This window comes from Podarcis raffonei, chromosome 3 (assembly GCF_027172205.1).
Source record: "Podarcis raffonei isolate rPodRaf1 chromosome 3, rPodRaf1.pri, whole genome shotgun sequence".
NCBI lineage: Eukaryota > Metazoa > Chordata > Lepidosauria > Squamata > Lacertidae > Podarcis > Podarcis raffonei.
The window spans coordinates 63681573-63701978 of NC_070604.1; the positions used below are offsets into that span (position 1 = coordinate 63681573).

Below are 20406 nucleotides of genomic sequence, written 5' to 3' on the forward strand. Positions count from 1 at the left end.
ATTTATCTACTTGCACCTTGACATGCTTTCGAACTGCTAGGTTCGAAGAGCAGGGACCGAGCAACGGGAGCTCACCCCGTCACGGGGATTCAAACCACCAACCTTCTGATCAGCAAGTCCTAGGCTCTGTGGTTTAACCCACAGCGCCACCAGCATAGCAGTAGCCAAAATGCCCTCCAGATGTTGGAATCCAATTCCCATTATCCCTTATAATTGGCCATGTTGGATGGGGGATGCTATGTTCATTACCCCTGGTTGGGGTACCGATAAAATCATTTTCAAACTGAAAATGGCCAAGCCAAAGCTGGGATTTCAAGAAAAATTAGGGGAAGGGAAGGACCACCTTCTCCATGTTTATTTCAGTTCACTGAGAATGAGATCAACTTGTTGGTTTAAGATCACAAAAGGACCACAGGTCAGTGGTAGAGCACTGGCTTTGCATGCAAAAGGTTCCAGGTGCAAATCTTGGCATCTCCAGCTAAGCCTGAGAAGGACTCCTTACTGGAATCCTGGAGAGCCACTGCCAGAGTAGACAACAAATATCTGACTCTGTGTGAAGCGGCTTCCTATGTTCCTAAAACGCAGAAGAAAAATGAGAGCTATACGAATGTGGACTAGCAGATAAATTTGAAAATTTTGGGGTCAGCAGATGAAAGATATATAGTACTATGTAACTAGTAAAAACATGTTTTCAGGACTTATTCTTATGTACATTTCACACAAAATACACAGTTTGTATAATTGTGCAATACAGACCAAGCCCCTTGCGAAAAACAAAGAACACCATCCATAGAAAATTAGATGTCCTTAAAGACAATTGAAAACTATGGGACATAACTACATTATAAAATTATGCCCACGTTATTTTATTCTATGATTCTCTCCAGTCATAATTGGAAGTTGCATACGACATTAACAGCTGAAGTTTGCACTGTGACACACAACAGCATGAAAAGTAAACGCCAGCTTGTGGTGTTATCAGTTAATGTATGTCGGTATCCATGGGATGAATCCTCACTCAGTATCTAATTTGAAAGTGGCTGTGCAATCACATCTCAGGTGTTTCCAGAGGATGTTTGCCAGTTTTGTAGTCAACATGCTCAGGACTTATTTGTTCTCTTACAAGGAAGACTGGGGAGGAAGGTGAGAGAAGAATGTAAACACTCTTCCCCTACTCACAAATGCAATCTGTGTCTCACATATACACACTGCTCTTTTCCCACACAAAGATGAATGGTTCTCTTGAATCCAAGAGTTATTTAGGTATACCCATGGACTTGCCATGTGTGGTGGGAATTGTTATTTTTCTCTAAATATAGCAAACTCCTGTGCCATATTGCAATTCACTTCCTTTCAGTGCCTTTTGGAACTAGTTGAGTGGTGTCTTCAGTCTTGGTCTATATATGTTTAGTAATGGGAAATATGTAGGGTAGTGGGAAACACGTTACTCTAAAATGCACAATTGTTTGCCATGAAAGGATATCATCCTAGAAGCAAAACTTTTCTACCCTGCAATATTTAACACTACACTATATAAACTGTACAATATATAAACATGACCCAAAGTTCCCAACACAGAGCATTCCCAACCTATACTCACATAACATAATGAGAACATATTTGTGCCACTTTCAATTACACTCCCCAAAGATGTTCCATTCGTAGGGGAAAAGATCACCACAAGGTGGCACCAGTAACACACATTAGATATTCCAAGTCAAGATAAGTCACTTTCTTTTTAGGGCATTTCCTGTCTGCCCCCTCTAGCTAAAGGTATCTTAAAGTATTTTTAAAAATGGGTTGCATTCTGAAGATCTGCAATCAAAGATATTGTCTAAAGAACTATAATTATTTGTAGAGAATCATTTGCATTTATTTAGCCCTGTGAAATATGTAATATTTGCTCATCCGTTGAACTTCCTTCCTTCCTTTAATCAGGAGAGAATGATTGGGGTTAGTCTGTATTGCACATTCGAAACGACAGATCAGTGTGTCACAGAAATAGCTCATCTTCAACTGGATTATGGCAATCTATAATCCAGCTACTGTCATATGTTTTGCCATATGACGGATAGATCATGTTTACTTGCCAGTTTAAGCCAAGCTTGCCATGAAGCATTAGAGTTGAGCCTCTGTCCCAAACTGCACCATATAATCAGCAGAGAAGAGGGGGGAAAAGAATGGAGGGTAGAGGAAATGAAAACAAAAAGATACACAAAGAAAGCAATAGTATATGTTAAATCAAGCAGATTTGAGAGAAACAGTACAATACAAACAAGGGATCACTTGACATTCACAGAAGGGCCAGAGGCTGACAATTTTACCAAACTTGATTTTGCTGCCAGCAAAGTTTAGTTTCAGAATTAGTTGACTGCAAAGCAATGAAAGGTGCATATATGAATAATCTATTTTAACTACGTATTACCAGAAACTAAAGTGAATTTCTTTGAAAAATAAAATAATAATCATTAGCATTACATATTATGTAAGATATATTTAAAACTCTTAAGGGATAATGGATAAAGCAACACAAATAAGGCAATTAAACAATACCTGTGAATGGCTGCAAAAAGATCCTCAGTAGTCCTTGGTCTGGTTGGCACTGCCACCACCTCACTGTCTTCTCCATAACTAGGGCTTTGCAGTAAAAAGCTGTTTGCTGCATCTGATTCAAACCCCTCAGCTAAAATGCAATAAGTAAGAAAATTATGCGGGATTATAAACTCGCAATATCTGAAGAGTTAAGAGTTAAGTAGCCAACAGGGCAATAAAGACTGTAAATTTCCCTAAAAATACACAACACAGCCATGCTTCTGCCTTTTTACTGATGGCAACAACAAAATTATTTTGAGTAACTACATTCTGTGAAAAGCTATTTATTTGCTTATAAGGAACATAACACTGACATTTCTGGATTCCCTAATCCCCACCCCATGGCCATCATTATTGTCGCAGTTTAAAAATCAACACAACAGAGATTTGGTTGAGAAATCCCCCTTGACAATTGTTCCCCTTAAATAAAGAAGGCAGTGCAGATTCTTTACACACCATTAGCCCAAGTTCTATTATTTCCCTTAGGCTCTGCATGCATTTGCACCGAGAGAGTTACACTGATGCCAATGCTGCAGCCCTCCCTATCCCCCTCCCAAATAGGTCTAGTCACTAAATATACTGGATGAAAATAGAAAACAGACTTACCACTTTCATCCCCTTGAGATGCATGCCCGTCTCCTCTAGAGACACTGTCTCCAATTCTGTTGGAACTGCTTCGTTCGCACAAGCAAGGCTGCTCCTCCTGCTTGGGCTGCAGCGCAGAAACGCTGACTTCCAGTGTCTCACAGGAGGTGGAACCTGCAGCTCCTCCTTCTGGAACCAGGCTGCCAGAGTCCATTTCATAGGAGCAGAGTCCATCTGTAGGATAATCCTCAGCCTGGCTGTACTGTGCAATGGCAGCATCCCCTGGAGCGATTCTGACTGTTTCACCCACTCCAGCTATTTTTTCTGCTGTAACATCGGGTTGTGGGGGTGGCACAATCAGGAACAGTTTGGGTTTCTTTGAAACAGGTGGCGGCTTCTTGTTTGGCGATACACCCTGAGGCTTGTGGAGACATCCTGGCTGTCCCTCAAGAGATGAGCTTGCAAGATCAGAGCAAAAACCCTGTGCTGCTTCTTCAACACTGGCTGGTGGCAAATCACTGGCAAAGGAATTAGCTAGATTGCCTGCATTTCCAGGCATTGTACCACTTGAAAGTTCATAGTTACCACAGAGTCCTGGGTAAGATCTCTGATTGGGACTGTAAACAAAGGTATTGTCAAAAGCACCATGGGGTTTCACTTCACCTTCTTCCAGGCTGTCGCAGTGTCCTACTGATACACCTGGTTTTATAGGCAGCTGTCCTGAAAGCACATCAGTTGATTTTTCCTGAGAATTTATGTCAGAAGCAGATTCAACTGGCTGTTCAACCTCTGACACCACAGTTTTCTTCACAGACCTCAGCTGTACCATTTGCAGTGCTTGGGTGGTTACTAGAGGCATTGAAGGCCTGGCGGGATCCTCCTTTTTCAAGGATGCTCTCTTTATTGTACTGTGAGAAGAACCTTCCTTATTATATTTCTTGAAAGAACATGGTGCATTTTTGTATGCACCTTTTGTGAGTTTAGGGTCCAAGGGGGGTGCTGGTGGAGGAACTGAAGAAGGGACAGGAGGTGGAAGGGGAGGAGATGGAACAGGCGGCGACGAGGGAGAGAAATGATCCAACGAAGGGTCTTGCGGTAGGTAATTAAACCATGGGATACTTTGAGAAAACGATATGTTTATAACCGCTTCTGGTGGAGGCGGTGGGAAGTTGGGAGATCCAGGAGGAGGCGGCAGATCCATAACATCTGATGATGGAGGTGGTGGTGGTGGAAGAAGGTACTCAGAAGAGTCTGGAGACGAAACCAGAGGGAAGCTTGGGCCAGAGTCAGATTTCTTCACACTCCCACTCCCTTCAGCAGATGTATTAGAAGAAAGGGATGTGGAGGAGGAAGACACTGAAACTGAAGACAGAAGGGATGACTTTCTTTCAGGCACTTTAGGTTTCATCTTGGGTTTCCCGTTTCCTGTTGACATAGATTTCAGAATGACAGGCACTGGTGTAACTGCTGTGGGTGTGTTGGATTGGCTAGAATACCCACTAGATGGTGATGTAACCCTATGTGGCTTTTCTGGAGAAGTGGTCTTTGGTTTGGCCAACCCGCTGGGCACCTGTGGTGTAGAAGCCCTTGACCCATCGTTAAGGCGACTGACGTTATAATCATTTAGCCTGGGTCCAGCATTAGCCGAATGAACTACTGGGGATTTCAGCTGATCCTCCGGCATCCCAGGACAATCGCTGTAGTAGCCCCACTGGTCAGCATACTCTGACCTGATGCTGCTCGTCTCGCTCTGGGAGGATGTGACAGTACAGATGGAGTACATGTTCAGGCCTGTTCCAGACATCATGCTGCTACTGGCGCTCACCGAGCTCTGACTACGAGAGCGTAGCACCCAAGGGTCATCATAATCACTGCAGGGGCTTTGAGATGGTGAGCTGCCATTTTTGCACTTGAGGTTCAACTGTAGGGAGTGTTGGAGGCTAGCAATCAACATGTCATCCAATACCTGCCCATTGGACTGAGTTTTCTTCTTGGGGATCCTTCTAAGAGAGTCTGTTCGGGATGGCGGCAGAGGCGGTTTCTTTGCCTTTTTAAAGGATATGCTTCGTGAGAGGGATTTGTCGCTGTAATTCGACAAGTCTCCCAGAGATTTCTTCTCAGTGCCATCAAACACATTAATGACACTGTGCCTGGGATTTCCAAAGCCGTTATTGCTATTGCAAGTTTTGCCAGACTTGAGTCCTGAGTCCATGTGCATGGAAGTGTAATAGCCATCATGGTCCACAGAATATAAAGAGCTTGAGTCTTCTTTGGCAGAGACTCTTTCAAGGCTGCTGGTACTCAAGTTGCTCACAGGCGTGGAGCAGCCTGGAGTGGCACAGTTTAGTTTGTGTAACAACACCTCTTCCTTTCCAGAGCGCTTCAAACCACAGTGCTCTGTGCTGTTCTGGACCTGGCTCTGTGTTTTGTCAACAGAGTAATTTGATTCACTCCTACTGTCACTGTCCTGAGAGTGGGCTGGAAAACTGAGATTATTCCTACTGCTGTAGGTCATACTTTGAGGGGCATTTCCCACAGCTCCTGCACCGCTGAGAGAAACTCCTGAATCTGCAAGACTGAGCACCATTGCAGCATTCGATGAAACAGCAGTGTCTGAGGAACGCGAGTGATGTGTTGAACTGGTCTCGCTCCAGGTCCCACTAGAGGAATGCTGTTGATCTTTTGTGCCTACCATGCTGTTGACAACAAGATTGTCTCTAGGTTTTGTATATGAAGAAGGGTTGGTGATTTTACTATCCATCGCGCCCGCACTCTGTGTGGTGTGAATCACAATAACCTCTGAAGAGGATGATAGGGTTGCATTTGGTATAATGCTGGTTGAATACATACTATGTGGAGAGACCATGCATGCTAGACTTTCTGTTTGGTCACTCTCAGAGCCCTTTACCTCTTGGGACTTTGGCCTTTGAAGCATACCTGTCCTACTGTTGTTCCTCATGTGGTCTATGCTATCATCCACTTGCAGTTTGCTTATCTGGTGTGACAGTGCTCCACCTTCTGTTGACTTGGACAGGCTATGTCTACGTTCCAGGAACTGTAGGGACACCCTTGCCCCAGACCGAGGTAGACTATGAAAACCCAGGTCATCGTTTAGGCGGGAGGCAAACACAACCCCAGCGGAATCACTCATCACAGACATGTTTCCAGAAGAACTGGACAACTGTGACATCTGGGCTGCAATTCCTTGACCTTTCTGGGCACGTATTCGCCTCACTGAAGGTGGCACCACTTTGACTTCCTCCGTCTGACAGCCGGAGTCCTTGGTGTCAGACTGCTGCATGGAAGAGTGATAGCTATCAAGCCTTCCTAGTGTGGAATAGTGGTCAGGGACACATAATGAATGGCCACGGAAGTCGTTTTTACCAGTGCCAACTGTTGGAAGTTAAAATAAAACAATTATTATACACATCAAGATTTCACATTTAAGCTCCTGTGTTCATTAACAAAACATGTATCAAAAAGTTGTTTCCTTGGATTTTTCAAATATGCTTCATTGTTTCAAATATAAATAAGAACCTGGGTCTGTTTACATTCAAACTAGGACTACTCTCCAGTCACGTCACTCAGATAAAAAACAAACAAAACCCCCGATAGACAAGAATAGCTGTTATTACCTAACCAACAGGCTAAAGGCCAACTGGGAACAATCAATACTATCCTACTAGGCTGCCTGCACACTTCACTTTAAATAATAGCAGCTGCAGCTATTGTAGCACTCAGCAGACCATAATTTAAGTCACAAAGTACAGGAACTTATTTATGTTACATATATATAATATATTACCCTATCCCCAGTGTGAAAAATGAAGAAAATAAAGAACAAGCAAAGTGTGTCTCAGTCCTTGTTCTTTGCAAACTATGTCTTGACTGCTGCACCTTCCATTCAAAAGCACCATGGGATTCCAGGAAATTGAAGCAATTCCACACACACTGTTTTTCTATATCATTATCTACTTGAATCATGAAATGTTTATTTTTGGGACCTTGCACTATACCACAGGAGAAAAATAAAGTGCTAACAATTGCTTTTTAAAACCACTGACCTCTTTAAAGGAATAAATTGAAATATATTTAAACACATTAAATGAAGAAATTCTAAAGGCCTGCCCAAGTTTCTAAGAACTATTTCATCTATGTATTAATACTTAGCATAGCAACATCTACATTGTTCTTTGAGGAAGAACAAAAGGCAGGGAGAATAGTGTTGCTCACCTACTGAAGCAGTGTCTACTGCCTAATTAGACAATGGCTTCTGTCTGCGATGCAGGTGGAGGGAGACTAAGCACAAGGCAAGCTACAGACAGAATTGCAAGAGAGTCATCTCACAGCAAATCCAACTCTCATTCTTTCAAGTTGACCAGTGACAGGAGGAGGACTTGCAAATCTAATATTAAATTAACAAAATTATTTTCAAACTTCCTGTCTTCTGGCTGCCCCTTCCGCAATGGCAAGTGCTTGCACATCATTCGACCATAGTTAAAGGGTTTGTCCACATTTGAGCATTATTTAGCTGTGAGTCCCCCATTCAAAGCAGTCTACACTCGCCCATATTTGAATTTTTAGCGCTTCCCTGCCTTCTGATTTGCTGATTTTATAATGCCAATTAACTACTGACAGGCACACTTCCTGTGTGTGTTTTTTTCAAATACTCCACATTTTTAAAATGTGGGTTGCTTGAAGTTTTCTGGTTTCATGCAAATCTAAGTGTTATGTCCAAAAGGGGACTTGTGGTTTGTTTTTCCCAAACAAACCATGAGCCAAACCATGGCTTAGCTCCCAGTAGCAAAGCAACATTAGGAACGGGGAAGGTGCAAATTGACCAAGATTTTTGTCCTGTGCACCAGCATGCTATACGCTAAATCTTAACTATGGTTTAAAATGATGAAAGAACCAGGTCAGTGATATCGGCTGAAGAATGCTCTTATTCCTGCCGAAGAAAACAAGTTATTATAGAATCATGCCCAAGTACATACAAACAGTTCACGTGGAATGCTGATTTCATCATTGCCAATGGTGAACTGAGAGTCAAACCATGAACCGACATTCTCTTGCTGTTGTCCATTGCTGAAGGAGATCGGTAGTAGTGAGCTGTCTTTCAAGGAATGTTGTTTGCCACCATTATTTTTATTTTTATTATTACCCCAACAAGCTTGAAAGTCACTGATTTGAATGCACTTGAGATCACTGCACTGTATACTTAAATATATATCTGCACTGAAATTCTATTAAAATAGCACTTTCTTCTCTCCAAATTATGCTACAATGATGTAAAAAAGAGGTGGGGGAAAGTTTGGTATCTGAAATGCTGCAGGTCTGCCATTGAAAAATGCAGCCATTTTGGAATGCTTGCTTCTGAGCAGCTCTTGCGCGTTTTTTATGGCATGTCAGATAAGGAGCTCCCTTCCCAGAGCCTTTCAATTCTCTTAATTGTTGAATGCAAGTGGACTGTGAAGAGTAAGGTCATTCTTCCCCATAAAATTTAATAGCTGTTTAAGTCATATTCACTTCTTGTTTTTCTTGGCATACAACAAAACACTGGCATCGGAGAGAATGGAGGATGGAGGGAAAGTTAAGGACAATGCCATTTATGAAACATTAACCTGCTTTCAAATAAAATCAAACCTTTACACATGTTTTTGTGCATTTTGCCTGCTTTTAAAGTTTTCCCAAAAGCATAAACTGAAGCCCTGATTCAGCGAAGTCAGTGTGGTTTTAGCAAGAACTTCAAGGCAGCTAGAATTTGACCTTTAGACTTTTTTTTCTACCACAATGGGCTCAAGTGAGAAATTACATTATGTCCCTTCAATGCTGGCAAGCAGCTTGATAATTCTCAAAAGCAGAGTTTTATCAAAATGACTATAGGCACAAAGGCCAATAAAGTAAGAAAGAGAGGACTTGTAAGTTATTTATATTGATTGGCATGAGTCAATGTTAGCTGTAACTGAAAATAAACACCTTCTCTGGGTGATGTTCTAATGTCATCAGTTTCCTGAATATGATACAAATTCAGATTTTTCCAACAACAAAAGTTGTCAGTCCATAAGTTAAGTTTCAGTTACTAAATTCCAAGTTATCATTGTAACTACTGCTTAAATATGTACTTAAACTAATGTATTTATTTGTGGCATTTTTTTTCACTACTCGAAGAGACTCAAAGCACTTTAAAATATATATTGTAGCGTAATGTTTTTCAAAAAGCATTTCTGGCATAAATGGATACTTTTAATATTCTACTCATGTAGAGGTGTTGTGGGCGGGATGTGATTTCTGCGTCACGCAGGGGGTGTTATGCCCCCTGCCCCACTCACCTGGCTGGCGCACCACTCCCACAGGTAAGCGCCCAACCGGGCGGCTTGTAGGGGGCGTGGTTTGCGGTTTAAGATACCACTGCGCCAGCGATTCCACCTCACTTTTCACCTTCTCGTTGCGAGTCAAACCACAACTGTATGTGAAATCACGAGAACTTGTCAGGGGAATTATGAGTTTCATATTGACAGATTATGAAACCGGAGATTCATCTCAAATTCTTTAAGAGAAAAATTAAATGCCAAATTATGTAAGATATTATTAATTAGGAAAGTATAATAAGATATCTATTGCTGTATGCTAGTGTTGAAGAGCAATCCTCCTCAAGAAGCAACCAAATTGCAAACTGCCAGTTTCCCTTCAGTTCTTGGCTGCAATACTGGGCCTTACCCTGCCCTTTAATGCTAGGGCAAGTAGCCCAAATAGTGTTGTGCTCCTTCCATGTTGAAGGATAGGAAAACACCATGGTAGATATCATTTATTTGTTTTAAATTACAGGATAAAGTCCAACAGTGCAGTCCATAATACCCTCCCAGTACCCTTTAAAACAAGGAGATAAGTTACACTAGCCAGAAAAACCCAGCACAGAGCTATGATGGTTATATTGCAGACTGTCTCTTCTGAATGTGAGTAAGCAAGCATGCAAGCACAAGAGAGGGAGCCAAGGGTGGTAGCTGCCAATATAATGGAGTTTGGGGTCAGAAAAAAGACTACTGGGTTCTTCAAATACCAAAGGTCAGGTGGGTAGAGGTTTTAGAGGAGAAGGAGCAACCAGAGGTTTGCCTGCACTAATTTGTAGGCCAATGGAGCTCACCTACACCAAAGCTACAGAAGGAACACAGGACATCACAGCTGGAAAAAATGTATAGGAAGTTCCTTTAAGTCCCACAACCCAATGGAACTGCCCTCAAGTTGCATGCAACTGGCATGACTCCATGCCAAATGAGGGCAGAATTTCACCGGCACCATTTCACCATTGCAGACACCAATAAAACTTCTAAGACATATGATGAACACTGTAACTTGCACTGTGTGTGGGCTTTTCTGTATGTCAAGTAATTTCTGCATAGCAATTCAGTATGTCAGCACAAGCCTTCCTAAATGTGGGTTTGTGGTGCCATGGTGTAAAATCAAAGCTTCCATGTTGGGAGATGGCCACAAATACATGGACTTCAAAACAGCCATGCCACAGCTACTTGAATATGCAAACTAAATGCCTCAAGCCAGGATTACAGGGAGCCTAGAATGTCTACTAAGCATTCAAGTGAACAAGCAGGAAGATCATTGTCTCAAGTTGGCTATGAAGAGAATAAAAGCTATCTACACCTTTGTTGTTGTTAGGAAAGGGAAAAAAATGGAAGTGACAGAATACAAACAAGGCTCTAGCCTAAAAAGGGCCTTAGCTTATGCCCATTACATTCATGTTTGCCAAGAAGGAATGGCTGGGGATGAAAGTTATTTATGGTTAAGTTCTTTGGTTAAACAAATGACAAACCCAGAAGACCTCAAATATGATGATTGCGTAGTGAATATTTATGTTCCAAATATGGCCTCTCCTATAGCATTTCACAAATGTTTGAGCCATTTGACTGATAAGACTTATGATCAGATGGTAAGTGGGGAAGTTTTTAATGAGATTCTGGAACCAATTTTAGACAGCAGTACTCCTAGTAAAATCCAGTCTTCAGTGAAGAATGAAGGAAATGTGAGACTGACGTGCTCAAATTTACCGGTAATTGTAAGATATATCTTTAAGACCAAGAGAATAAAAACAACCCTAAAATTCTTATAGATTTTTACTGTCCCAGTACATGATTTCAGAAAATTGCAGCTTTGCATGGCATTCAGTAAATTCAGTTTGTTTGTTTGTTTGTTTGTTTGTTTGTTTAAAAAGACAGAACTTTAATTTCCAGGTGGGCAAAAGGATCGGTTTAAGCATACACTATTTATTCTTTCCTGGTGGTCAGGCATACATTCATTTTAACTTTTAATAGGCTATCAGACTGTATTGACTTCATGAGCGTGGGGTAAATGTTATGAGTTTAGTCACAGTAAGCAAGATAATTATTAATTGTAATGGAATACAGTTCTGATGAGCCATACCTAGCTCTCTTTGGATGTTGTCAGGGACTCCTGTAATAGTCTTTCTCCTTTTCACTTTCTTCGGCCGCCTTACCACAGTATCTGTGTAAATTAGAGACCTCCGTATGCTGGCTTGGCGGTCAAAATTCTCCCCTGATGTACAGTAGAACAAGCAAAGCACCATTACTTTCAAGCTCGCTGACATCATGCACTTTCTTCCACTTGCTTATTATAGAAATGAAGAAAAGGCATTAATATATGATGTTAGCTCAGTCATACAGAGTGGATATACATAGAAGGAAAAGATACAGCATACTGTCACTTTAAGGCTTTAAAATGGAAGGGATTACATGCTCCTATCAAATACATTTGTCTCATCAGACCAAATCTTCATTTAATCTAAACATATCAGTGAGCCATTAATGTCAACATTGGACATTTATAGTTACATTATGTCCCAGCTTACCTTCTTATGAACTTTGAGGAATGGGGGAGAGAGAATTTATGCTCTTGTTTTTGAGAAATGTACTGAATAAGTATTTATTCATTTTCTTATGGCATGGCATGGCATGGCTAATGACTTCAGCGCCGATCCTAAATATACTTAATTGGAGGTTTAATTTAAATTAATGGACATGAGGCAGATATGAAGCTAATGGAAGTGGATGTAAGGTGTGGGTAAGTGGGTTCCTGGAATGATGTCAGAGGTTTGAGGCCTCATTGCTTATTTATTTACTTAAAAATTGTATATCACTATTCATAAAAACATCAGAACTATTACAAAGATATTTTCTGAGGGACTGTGGTTCTCTTTTTTCCACTGTTGTAAGCTGTTAATTTGGAAAATGACAAATCATTTAATATTTAAATATATTTTCTTAATTGACTGCATTAGCTCGGTAGCATGGAAAAGTTTTCATGAGGTGTTTCAAAAGTTAAAACAGAATATGCCTGAAGAAACTCTATTGGCAGAACTGGGATGACAACACAAAAAGTTTGGTTTCTTGCTGCTGTTAAGCAGCAGGGTGGACAGACACTAAGAACATCCCTAGACTGCCTCTTTTGTTCAACACCTAACATAGGCCCTTATATGTGTGTTTTAGTTTTTTGAAACTCCCAGACTCCAAGCATAAGTAAAGTAAGATGATACCTCTGCGTGCAAAACTTTTTATACTGACAGTCGTAAGAAATCTGGCTACTTTCCCCTGCATTTGAAACTTCAGAGGAACTGATTGCAGATTATTTATTATATGACTACGATGAAGTTTTATAATATCTGAATGTCTTAGGCATTTTTAAAATCAACAAACAATTTGAACTGAAATTTAAAGTAAGCACTGCTGTATTTTGCAGTGAACTTACGTTAGCAGTGTTCTGAACAGCCTTGGGCACATTTGGAACAGTGGGAGAAAAACTAAAATATTAAATAACAAACATGGCTAAGGCTAGACAATGTTCTGACTTTCAGGTTAGCCAAAATTCAATGTCTGTTACCTCTGAAAATTTACTATATTTAAATACAACATTATATTGGGGGGTGGGGCGGAGAAAGAGACAGAGAGAGACTGATGCAGATGGAAACAGCTCCATCATACTGTGAAACCCTGACAGAGGTCCCACTGTCTCTTTTTGGTTGGTACCAAAGAGCCATGCCAAATGCCAGTAACATTTATTGAACATAAATTCTCTATATAGACTTCAGTGTCACAGAACTGCACCCTGGCTATATTTAGTCTTTAAAGTAATTTTGGCATGTAAGCAGTATATGAATTGAGGATGGTGATGATAATAATAATAATAATAATAATAATAATAATAATAATAATAATCACCATCGTAATAATAATCTATCATTGGGTGATACTGCATTTTCGCAATTGACTGAACCCACCTGGATGTCAACAAAATTAAAAGTTTGTGTGGTGCATGCAAAACAAAAAAGCCTTATAGTTGACCATTTGCTGTATCATATCTGGACCCAGCAGCATTTCTACAGGTTGAACAGCTTCAAACAAATTCACTTCTTTCAATGAATCAATAACCTGGCCATTTCCATTTGTTTAAAATTTATATCTTGCTTCTTCTGTCATTTGAGATGCTTTACAAATTAGTTAAAACATACAAGTGAATTTAAAATCTCATTTTATTTTCTCCCCCTTAACAAACTGAACATTCATAATATTCTTCTCAAACCTATAAATCCTTAGGGTGGTTAAATATAGAAGTGTCTTTAGGAAAAGCTCTGTTTCACTATACTTCTTTCCGGAAAAAAGGTAGGTATTTGAATTCTTCCGAATTCTATTTTAAACTAGATAGCCAAGTTATTTCTCATTGAACAGTGCATTTGGTATTTGCTAGACATTGCTGTGCGCATCATATGTGACGTCCTAGGAGTCTTGGACCAGAACGCTTCCATTAGATTGTATGGCATAAGGAAAATGACTTTTAAAAATTATACAACAATGCACGTGGACATTTCTAGATTACAGGAACAAAGACTAGAAGAGAAATGTTACATCCCTAGTTGCCAAATGAAAAGAACTGGTTTTCCCTGAATAATCATATTTGGGTTTAAAGATACAATGTGCTTGTTAAGTGAAACCTTTGAAACTCTAATAGTAGATGAGGTTAGTGAGGAGAACTGGGAGTTATAAAATTAAGAGTTTCAGACCAATGGCCTGCTATTAGGCATGCCAGGGGGTTAATTATTTAATTATTACGCTGAACTGCAGCCCTCCTATGTCACACTGGAAAAGCTACTGAAGCTCCTCTGAGTAGCTCACCATGTAGCTTAGACCCTGAGAGATAAGAACTAAGCCTTGTAGGGAAAAGGATCAAAAGCCCCATCATGCACATGGAAATAGTGGCAAAGTTGTCTATTTTGTACCAAAATCTGTATCAGCGGTGGCACAAAGTCAACTTGTACAGAAATAATTTTTTTAAGTCAGCATATTTATAGGTATTATTCTTTACCAACCGGTAATTAGTTGGTAAGGAAGTAATATTGTTTCACATAGTAAGGATACTTTTTACCACTCTTCTGCTTCACCAGAGTTCTGACTCAGCTTGCATATGTGATAAAAAAGTTATCCTCACCATTTAGCAGGTTGCTACAGGTAAGTGGTTTACCAAGTTTCTGCGTACATACTTTGATAAGTTACCACTTGGTAAACAACTGTCTGTATTCATCCAAAATCAAATAAAACCTGTTAGGAAACTTGTGTGCAAAAACTGGTTGAAAGTTTTAGTTTTTAAAAATAAACCTGTATTTAATTTTTGCGGTGGGTTTGTTTTTTTAAAAAACAACCTTTTCAGTAGCCTTCTCTGGCCACAATTCAATTTATGCACTTGCTTAAATTTTATCTTGTTCATCAAGGAACAGCCCAATGAAGCCAATGGTACGTAAGTCTGTGTTTCAGTAATTAGCAGAATGAAGCCCTTTATCTTTTATTTGTGACTTAGATGCGCATCAGCTCCTATTATTTTCCTTTGTATCTGGGTAAGACCCACACCCGACGACACCACCTGTTCCTGGATTAACAATTAGAGCATGGTGTTCAATAGATTGGCAGCATATGCTTTTTAAAGACTAAAACTTTGAGTCTATCCCTTCCAGAGCAAGCTCAGCTCCTGATGACCCAAGAAACTAATTCCACTCCCAAACATGGATAGCCAGTCAGCAGCTTTTCAGATTAATGCAATGCCCCAGCACCTTCAGGTTACTCGCCAGATTTACAGTACTACAATCTGTCCGACTGAAAGAGCGCTGCCAAACGAAACCAAAGCAGGTCTCATCTGTTGTGCAGCCAAGTGAAAGGTTGTGGGCTGTGTTCATTATTAATTAATCTTTTTAAAAAGGCGCTTGATTTATTAAAAAGCACATCTAGGGTTGATACTTTATTTCAGACACATCAATATTTTATTGTGGTGAATAGCCCAATCTACTACTGCTGGTTTAGGCAGCCAAAAATATTACTTTGCCATTTCAAAAAAAGGAGAGGGGAGAAGAAAGTATACAAAATTATGATTTCTAGCGCTTACATCAATTTAAAGATATGGTTAGAACTAAAAAATATTTCCCCCCTTTTCCTCTCCCAACTAATATCAAAGAGGATATTTCACTGCAAATTTTGTCATTCAATAGGAAGTCACACTGTGTTGAATTGAGCTTACAATGCAACCTCAGTTTCTAAAGTGTAAAGCAATATGGCTCAGCTTCAGTATATCCATTGAATTGCCCACCTTTCACCCATCTCATGTCCAACCTTTTGTTTTTACATACTTTGAGAGTTAAAAAAGATTAAACAGCATACTTTTCTAAATATACTACGCTCTTATGATTAAGCATACTGATTATTTCTCTGTCTTTTAACATCTATGCAATTGAAAGGCAGCAACTTGGACTGGGAGGAACCCCAGTTTATTCATTTGTGTAATGAATTAAATGCACAAAACCATTTCTCTTTTAAGTTGTGGCATTCAATAATATCTTTTCATTTTGCATTTCTAATTACTTTCACGAGCTTCTTATTTATCCCAGGCAACTGTTTTATACTGAAAATCTTGCTAAAATAAGATGGATGCCAGTGCTAAGTGGTTATTAGCAATCACATAGGGGAAAGGCGTGCCCAAGCTAAGTGATTATTAATGAAATAAAGTCAGCTGCCTTAACAATGTAATCAAAAATATCTAATTGAAAGCCTAAAGCACAATGGAAGTCTATGCGGCATAACTGAAGTTAACTTCTTGTGCCTCAGACCAGCTGGAATGTGGCAATGCGGTTGTAATTTAGTAATTGTGCCATGGCCCTTGGGGTCTTTTTTGCACCAGTGAAGAACAACCATGCTGCAGGAGAAAGACAAATCTTCTTTGTTAATGGAACAGGAGTACATTTCTGCATTTCACTTTCCTCCTCCAGTGGATAACTGAAGTACAGTCATTGTACAAAAGAGGCGGATATTCACATACTGTAAGTGGATCTTATTTAAGGCTTTTCGAAACCTTTTAAGCTTAATATAGCAGCAAACCATTTCTAATATGAACATTTCATCTTTGAAGCTAACACAGAGCATTTCGTTGTGACCGAGAAAGAGGTTAACATAGGTTTCATCTCAAAGGTCCTGAAGAATATTCCCTACAACAATATTTTTTGCCACAGATGAGCATGCAAATCTGTTGGCTTGGGCAAGTTTCTCAATATTATTCAGAGTTTGAAAAGCACAGAGATCCTAAAATCTTAAGAGAAAGTTATTGTAGAAAGCATATTGGGTTTTGTGCTCTTTTTAAATCTCAGTATATATTTGACCATGCCACAAGAATCCTTTTGTTAGGGACCCACTAAACTTAAGATCTAAGGCTGAATGTGTGCTCTTACCGATATTCTTCATAATTCCTGCAAAGAACCCTGCTCTTGAAAAGTGGGGTAGTAATTTAACCAGTACTTTCAATCTAATCAGCCTCTCATTTTAAGTTTCATCAGTATTTCAAATAAATTTTGAACAACGGTTTGCAAAACGTATTTTCAGACAAAATAAAAACCAATAACCAACTGAGATCCCTTGCTCTTTCTCACCACACAGAAACAAAATTAAAAGCCTACCAGTTACGTTAATAGGTATAACATCAGTTTGGACTGCTTGAGCCTGCTGTCGCATTTTCTCCTCCGGTGTTGGCAATGGAAGTGATTTGGTCCAATTTGTTTGAGTGTTGATATCAGAGAATTCATTTGAAACTGGTGTTTTGGGTCTCTTGATGCTAATAAGCTTCTCCTCCTCAGGAGAAGGGGTCGAACACTATTAAAAAAAAGTACACTGTAAATTCAGTGCAAATATATTTATCTTACTTCTTTATCTTTCAAATATGAATTAAAACATTCAAAACATTCAAAACAGTTGTGATGCTTTTGCCTTGGCTACTTCTAGCAAAATATGAATTAGACAGACATTGTTCCAATTTGTACATGAGGAAAAGTTTGTACATCCTCTTTAGCAGTAATTACAAATACTGAACCGATTTCATCCAACATCCAATAAGTTTTTTTTTAAAAAATCAATAAACGTATAACCCAATTAAGCACTTGTTAAGGAATTGAATTCAATGTGACAGGCAATCCTATGCACACTTACCTGGGAGTAAGTACTAATGAATACAGAATACTTTTGAGTAAACATGCATAAAATCTAATTATTAAACTTGTACATAACTCTTTTTCTCATTGGGGAAAAAAGGGACATTATGCGGAACCATATACTAAATTTACGTATAAAACATAGGAATTAATACTGGTCTGTTAATGGTATACCAAGAACTCTACTATTCTCAGTAGGAAGTTTAACAGTGCTATAAAATACAGTGCTTCTAGTTGTCCAAACTCTTTAAAAATATGCTCTAGGGCTACTTTGATGGGATTTTTAAAAATCCCAAATATGAAAGAACGGATTTACAAATCTTGTAAAACATTTACAACTGAAATGTCAGAAGAGCTTCTTCAATGCAAAGACCAAATCTTAGGGGAAATGGCCCCTCTTTTGGTATCCCTGACCTTAGTATTAGGATAAGAAACCTTCTGTGCCATCTTCTTCCTTTGTACAAAAGGGAAATTTGCAAGTGTGACTCCACCAAATCAGTTTTTAAAAGGTCTGAGTCACAGAGATAGAAATGCAAACCAAAATGATATGCAATGGTTCATTAGTGTGTGGCTTTTGTTTATCTTACTATTACACATGGAAAAAAAGCTTACTCTAGGCTCAGGTGCCAAGGGAGTAATACTTCAAGCATGGTGTTGTGTGATAAGCCCCAGTAACCTACTTTTTATCTGGTTGGTTGACATTGTCAAAATGAATAACTGTCATGTTATGTTGACCCAGTGTATTGTATTTGGAAACCCAGCTGCCATTAGCCAGTCACCAGGGGCTCTTCGAACACGACAAGAGACAGAGACATAAATGTATACTATATAACTTTCCTTCTTTTTCAAGGAAACTGCAAATAAAGCATATTTTAAAAGCAATTGTGAGGCATGAGACAAAACAAATCATTGGCAGACAGGAAAATTTATGTCTGAATCCTAGTTATACAAAACAAACAAAATTCACAATTTTGACACATGGGAAAATAAATCAGCTGATCTGATGGCCAATAAATAATAGACCATTTAAATCAGGCATAGGCAAACTCGGCCCTCCAGATGTTTTGGGACTTCAACTCCCATCATCCCTAGCTAACAGGACCAGTGGTCTGGGATGATGGAAGTTATAGTCCCAAAACATCTGGAGGGCCGGGTTCACCTATGCCTGATTTAAATAGTCAGATCAGCTACTCTGACAAAACACTGTCCAAATGGTGGTCAAGTTTTAGTGCATACAAACATTTTGATACAACCCAAGCAGCAATTGTTTCCTTCTCTTGTGCACAGCTGGGTGCTCTCCAGATGTTTTGGTCTGGAACTCCCACCAGCCCCAGCCAAATGGCTGTGCTGACTGGGGCTAATGTGAGTTGTAGGCCAAAACATCTGGAGGGCACCAGGTTGGCAATGCCTGCTTTAATGCATTAAAAAATCCTCCGGGTCCTGGGATTGCTTGGTGGGGGGAAACTACTCACAGCTGGCCCATTCTCAGCCCTGGTGGAAAACAACCTTTCAAAAGTATCTCAGCCAAGGGTGAAATTAATTATAGAATCATAAAATTGTAGATGTTTATGGTTGGGGCAGCTGAGGTAGGGCTTTGACACTATCTACCAGTCAACATCCTAAAAACATGAGATCTGGAATTTCTAAGACCTATGCATGTCTGAAAGGTGTGCATGTGCAATATAGTTGTATCTTGGTTCTCGAACATAATCCGTTCCGGAAGTCCATTCAACTTCCGAAAGTGTTTGAAAACCAACGTGCAGCTTCCGATTGGCTGCAGGAGCTTCCAGCGCTCAAGCAGAAGCCGCGTCGGATGTTCAACTTCCAAAAAATGTTCGAAAACTAGAACACTCACTTCTGGGTTTTTGGTGTTCGGGAGCCAAAACATATGAGTACCAAGGTGCTGGAGAACCAAGGTACGACTGTACTAACTTCTTGCAATGGATGCATCCCACGATGCGGCCCCCCACCTTGCCAGTCCCTAGTTTTGCCCAAGAGAGTTCCTGTGTTCTGGCTGTATTCCCCAACCAACAGCTGGGAATGAAGAATCCACTCTTTGAATATTGTTATAGGTGTTAGGCTATCAGAGTTTTTGGGTGCTTGGATTTTTATCAAAATAGCCAGGTGAGCCTGTGAATGGCCTAGTCATTAAGCAAGCAAAAACAGAATGATGACTCATCAAGAAAGTCATGGAGAGGGGTGAACCCCCCACTCTGGGCTCTGGGTAGTTAGCAAAAGACAATGCCAGAGTGGCGAGGAGGAAGTTTCAGAACTGCAGTGGGGGGGTTATGTAAGCTGAAGGGGAAATAGTTGCATTTAGAAAGCAGTTTCAAAGCTGGAAAGTGTGGGTCAGAGCAGAATGGGGTGGGCAGTTTGAATCCAACGTTACACCCATGGGAGGAACAGGACCCGCTTTGGAGTGTAATCCTGGGAGTCCCTCCATTGTAGGTTCAGGTTGTAAATGAACCATATATCATAAAGACACCACAGTCTCTGCTGTAACCCCTGAAATCTTGCACTGCTGCAAAGACTGGGGTGGTGTGTAACAATATGTTCTTAAATGACTATTTCAAAGGCAGGCACAAGTCCCAAAGGAAATAACAACTCTTCAGAATAAGCAGCAACCTGAATTTGTTGCTCCAACAAAGCCTATAATAAAGAAACCAAATAGTATGCAGATTTGTGGTGGTTTA

General features: G+C 39.9%; 1 protein-coding gene across 9 annotated transcripts in view; it reads right to left on the reverse strand.

The window, feature by feature from the left end:
* NHSL1 (NHS like 1) overlaps nucleotides 1-20406 on the reverse strand; it is a 137709-nt gene that overhangs the window by 3486 nt on the left and 113817 nt on the right. For 6 of the 9 annotated variants that reach the window (XM_053382034.1, XM_053382036.1, XM_053382035.1 and 3 more), the window contains 4 exons: nucleotides 17186-17378; nucleotides 11608-11739; nucleotides 3199-6570; nucleotides 2554-2683 (listed from right to left, as the gene is read on the reverse strand). In XM_053382034.1, the coding sequence (XP_053238009.1) occupies nucleotides 2554-2683; nucleotides 3199-6570; nucleotides 11608-11739; nucleotides 17186-17378 (3827 nt within the window). Of the gene's footprint in view, nucleotides 1-2090; nucleotides 2143-2553; nucleotides 2684-3198; nucleotides 6571-11607; nucleotides 11740-17185; nucleotides 17379-20406 lie in introns of all 9 variants that reach the window. The other 3 variants (XM_053382039.1, XM_053382041.1, XM_053382043.1) reach the window with 2 other exon arrangements.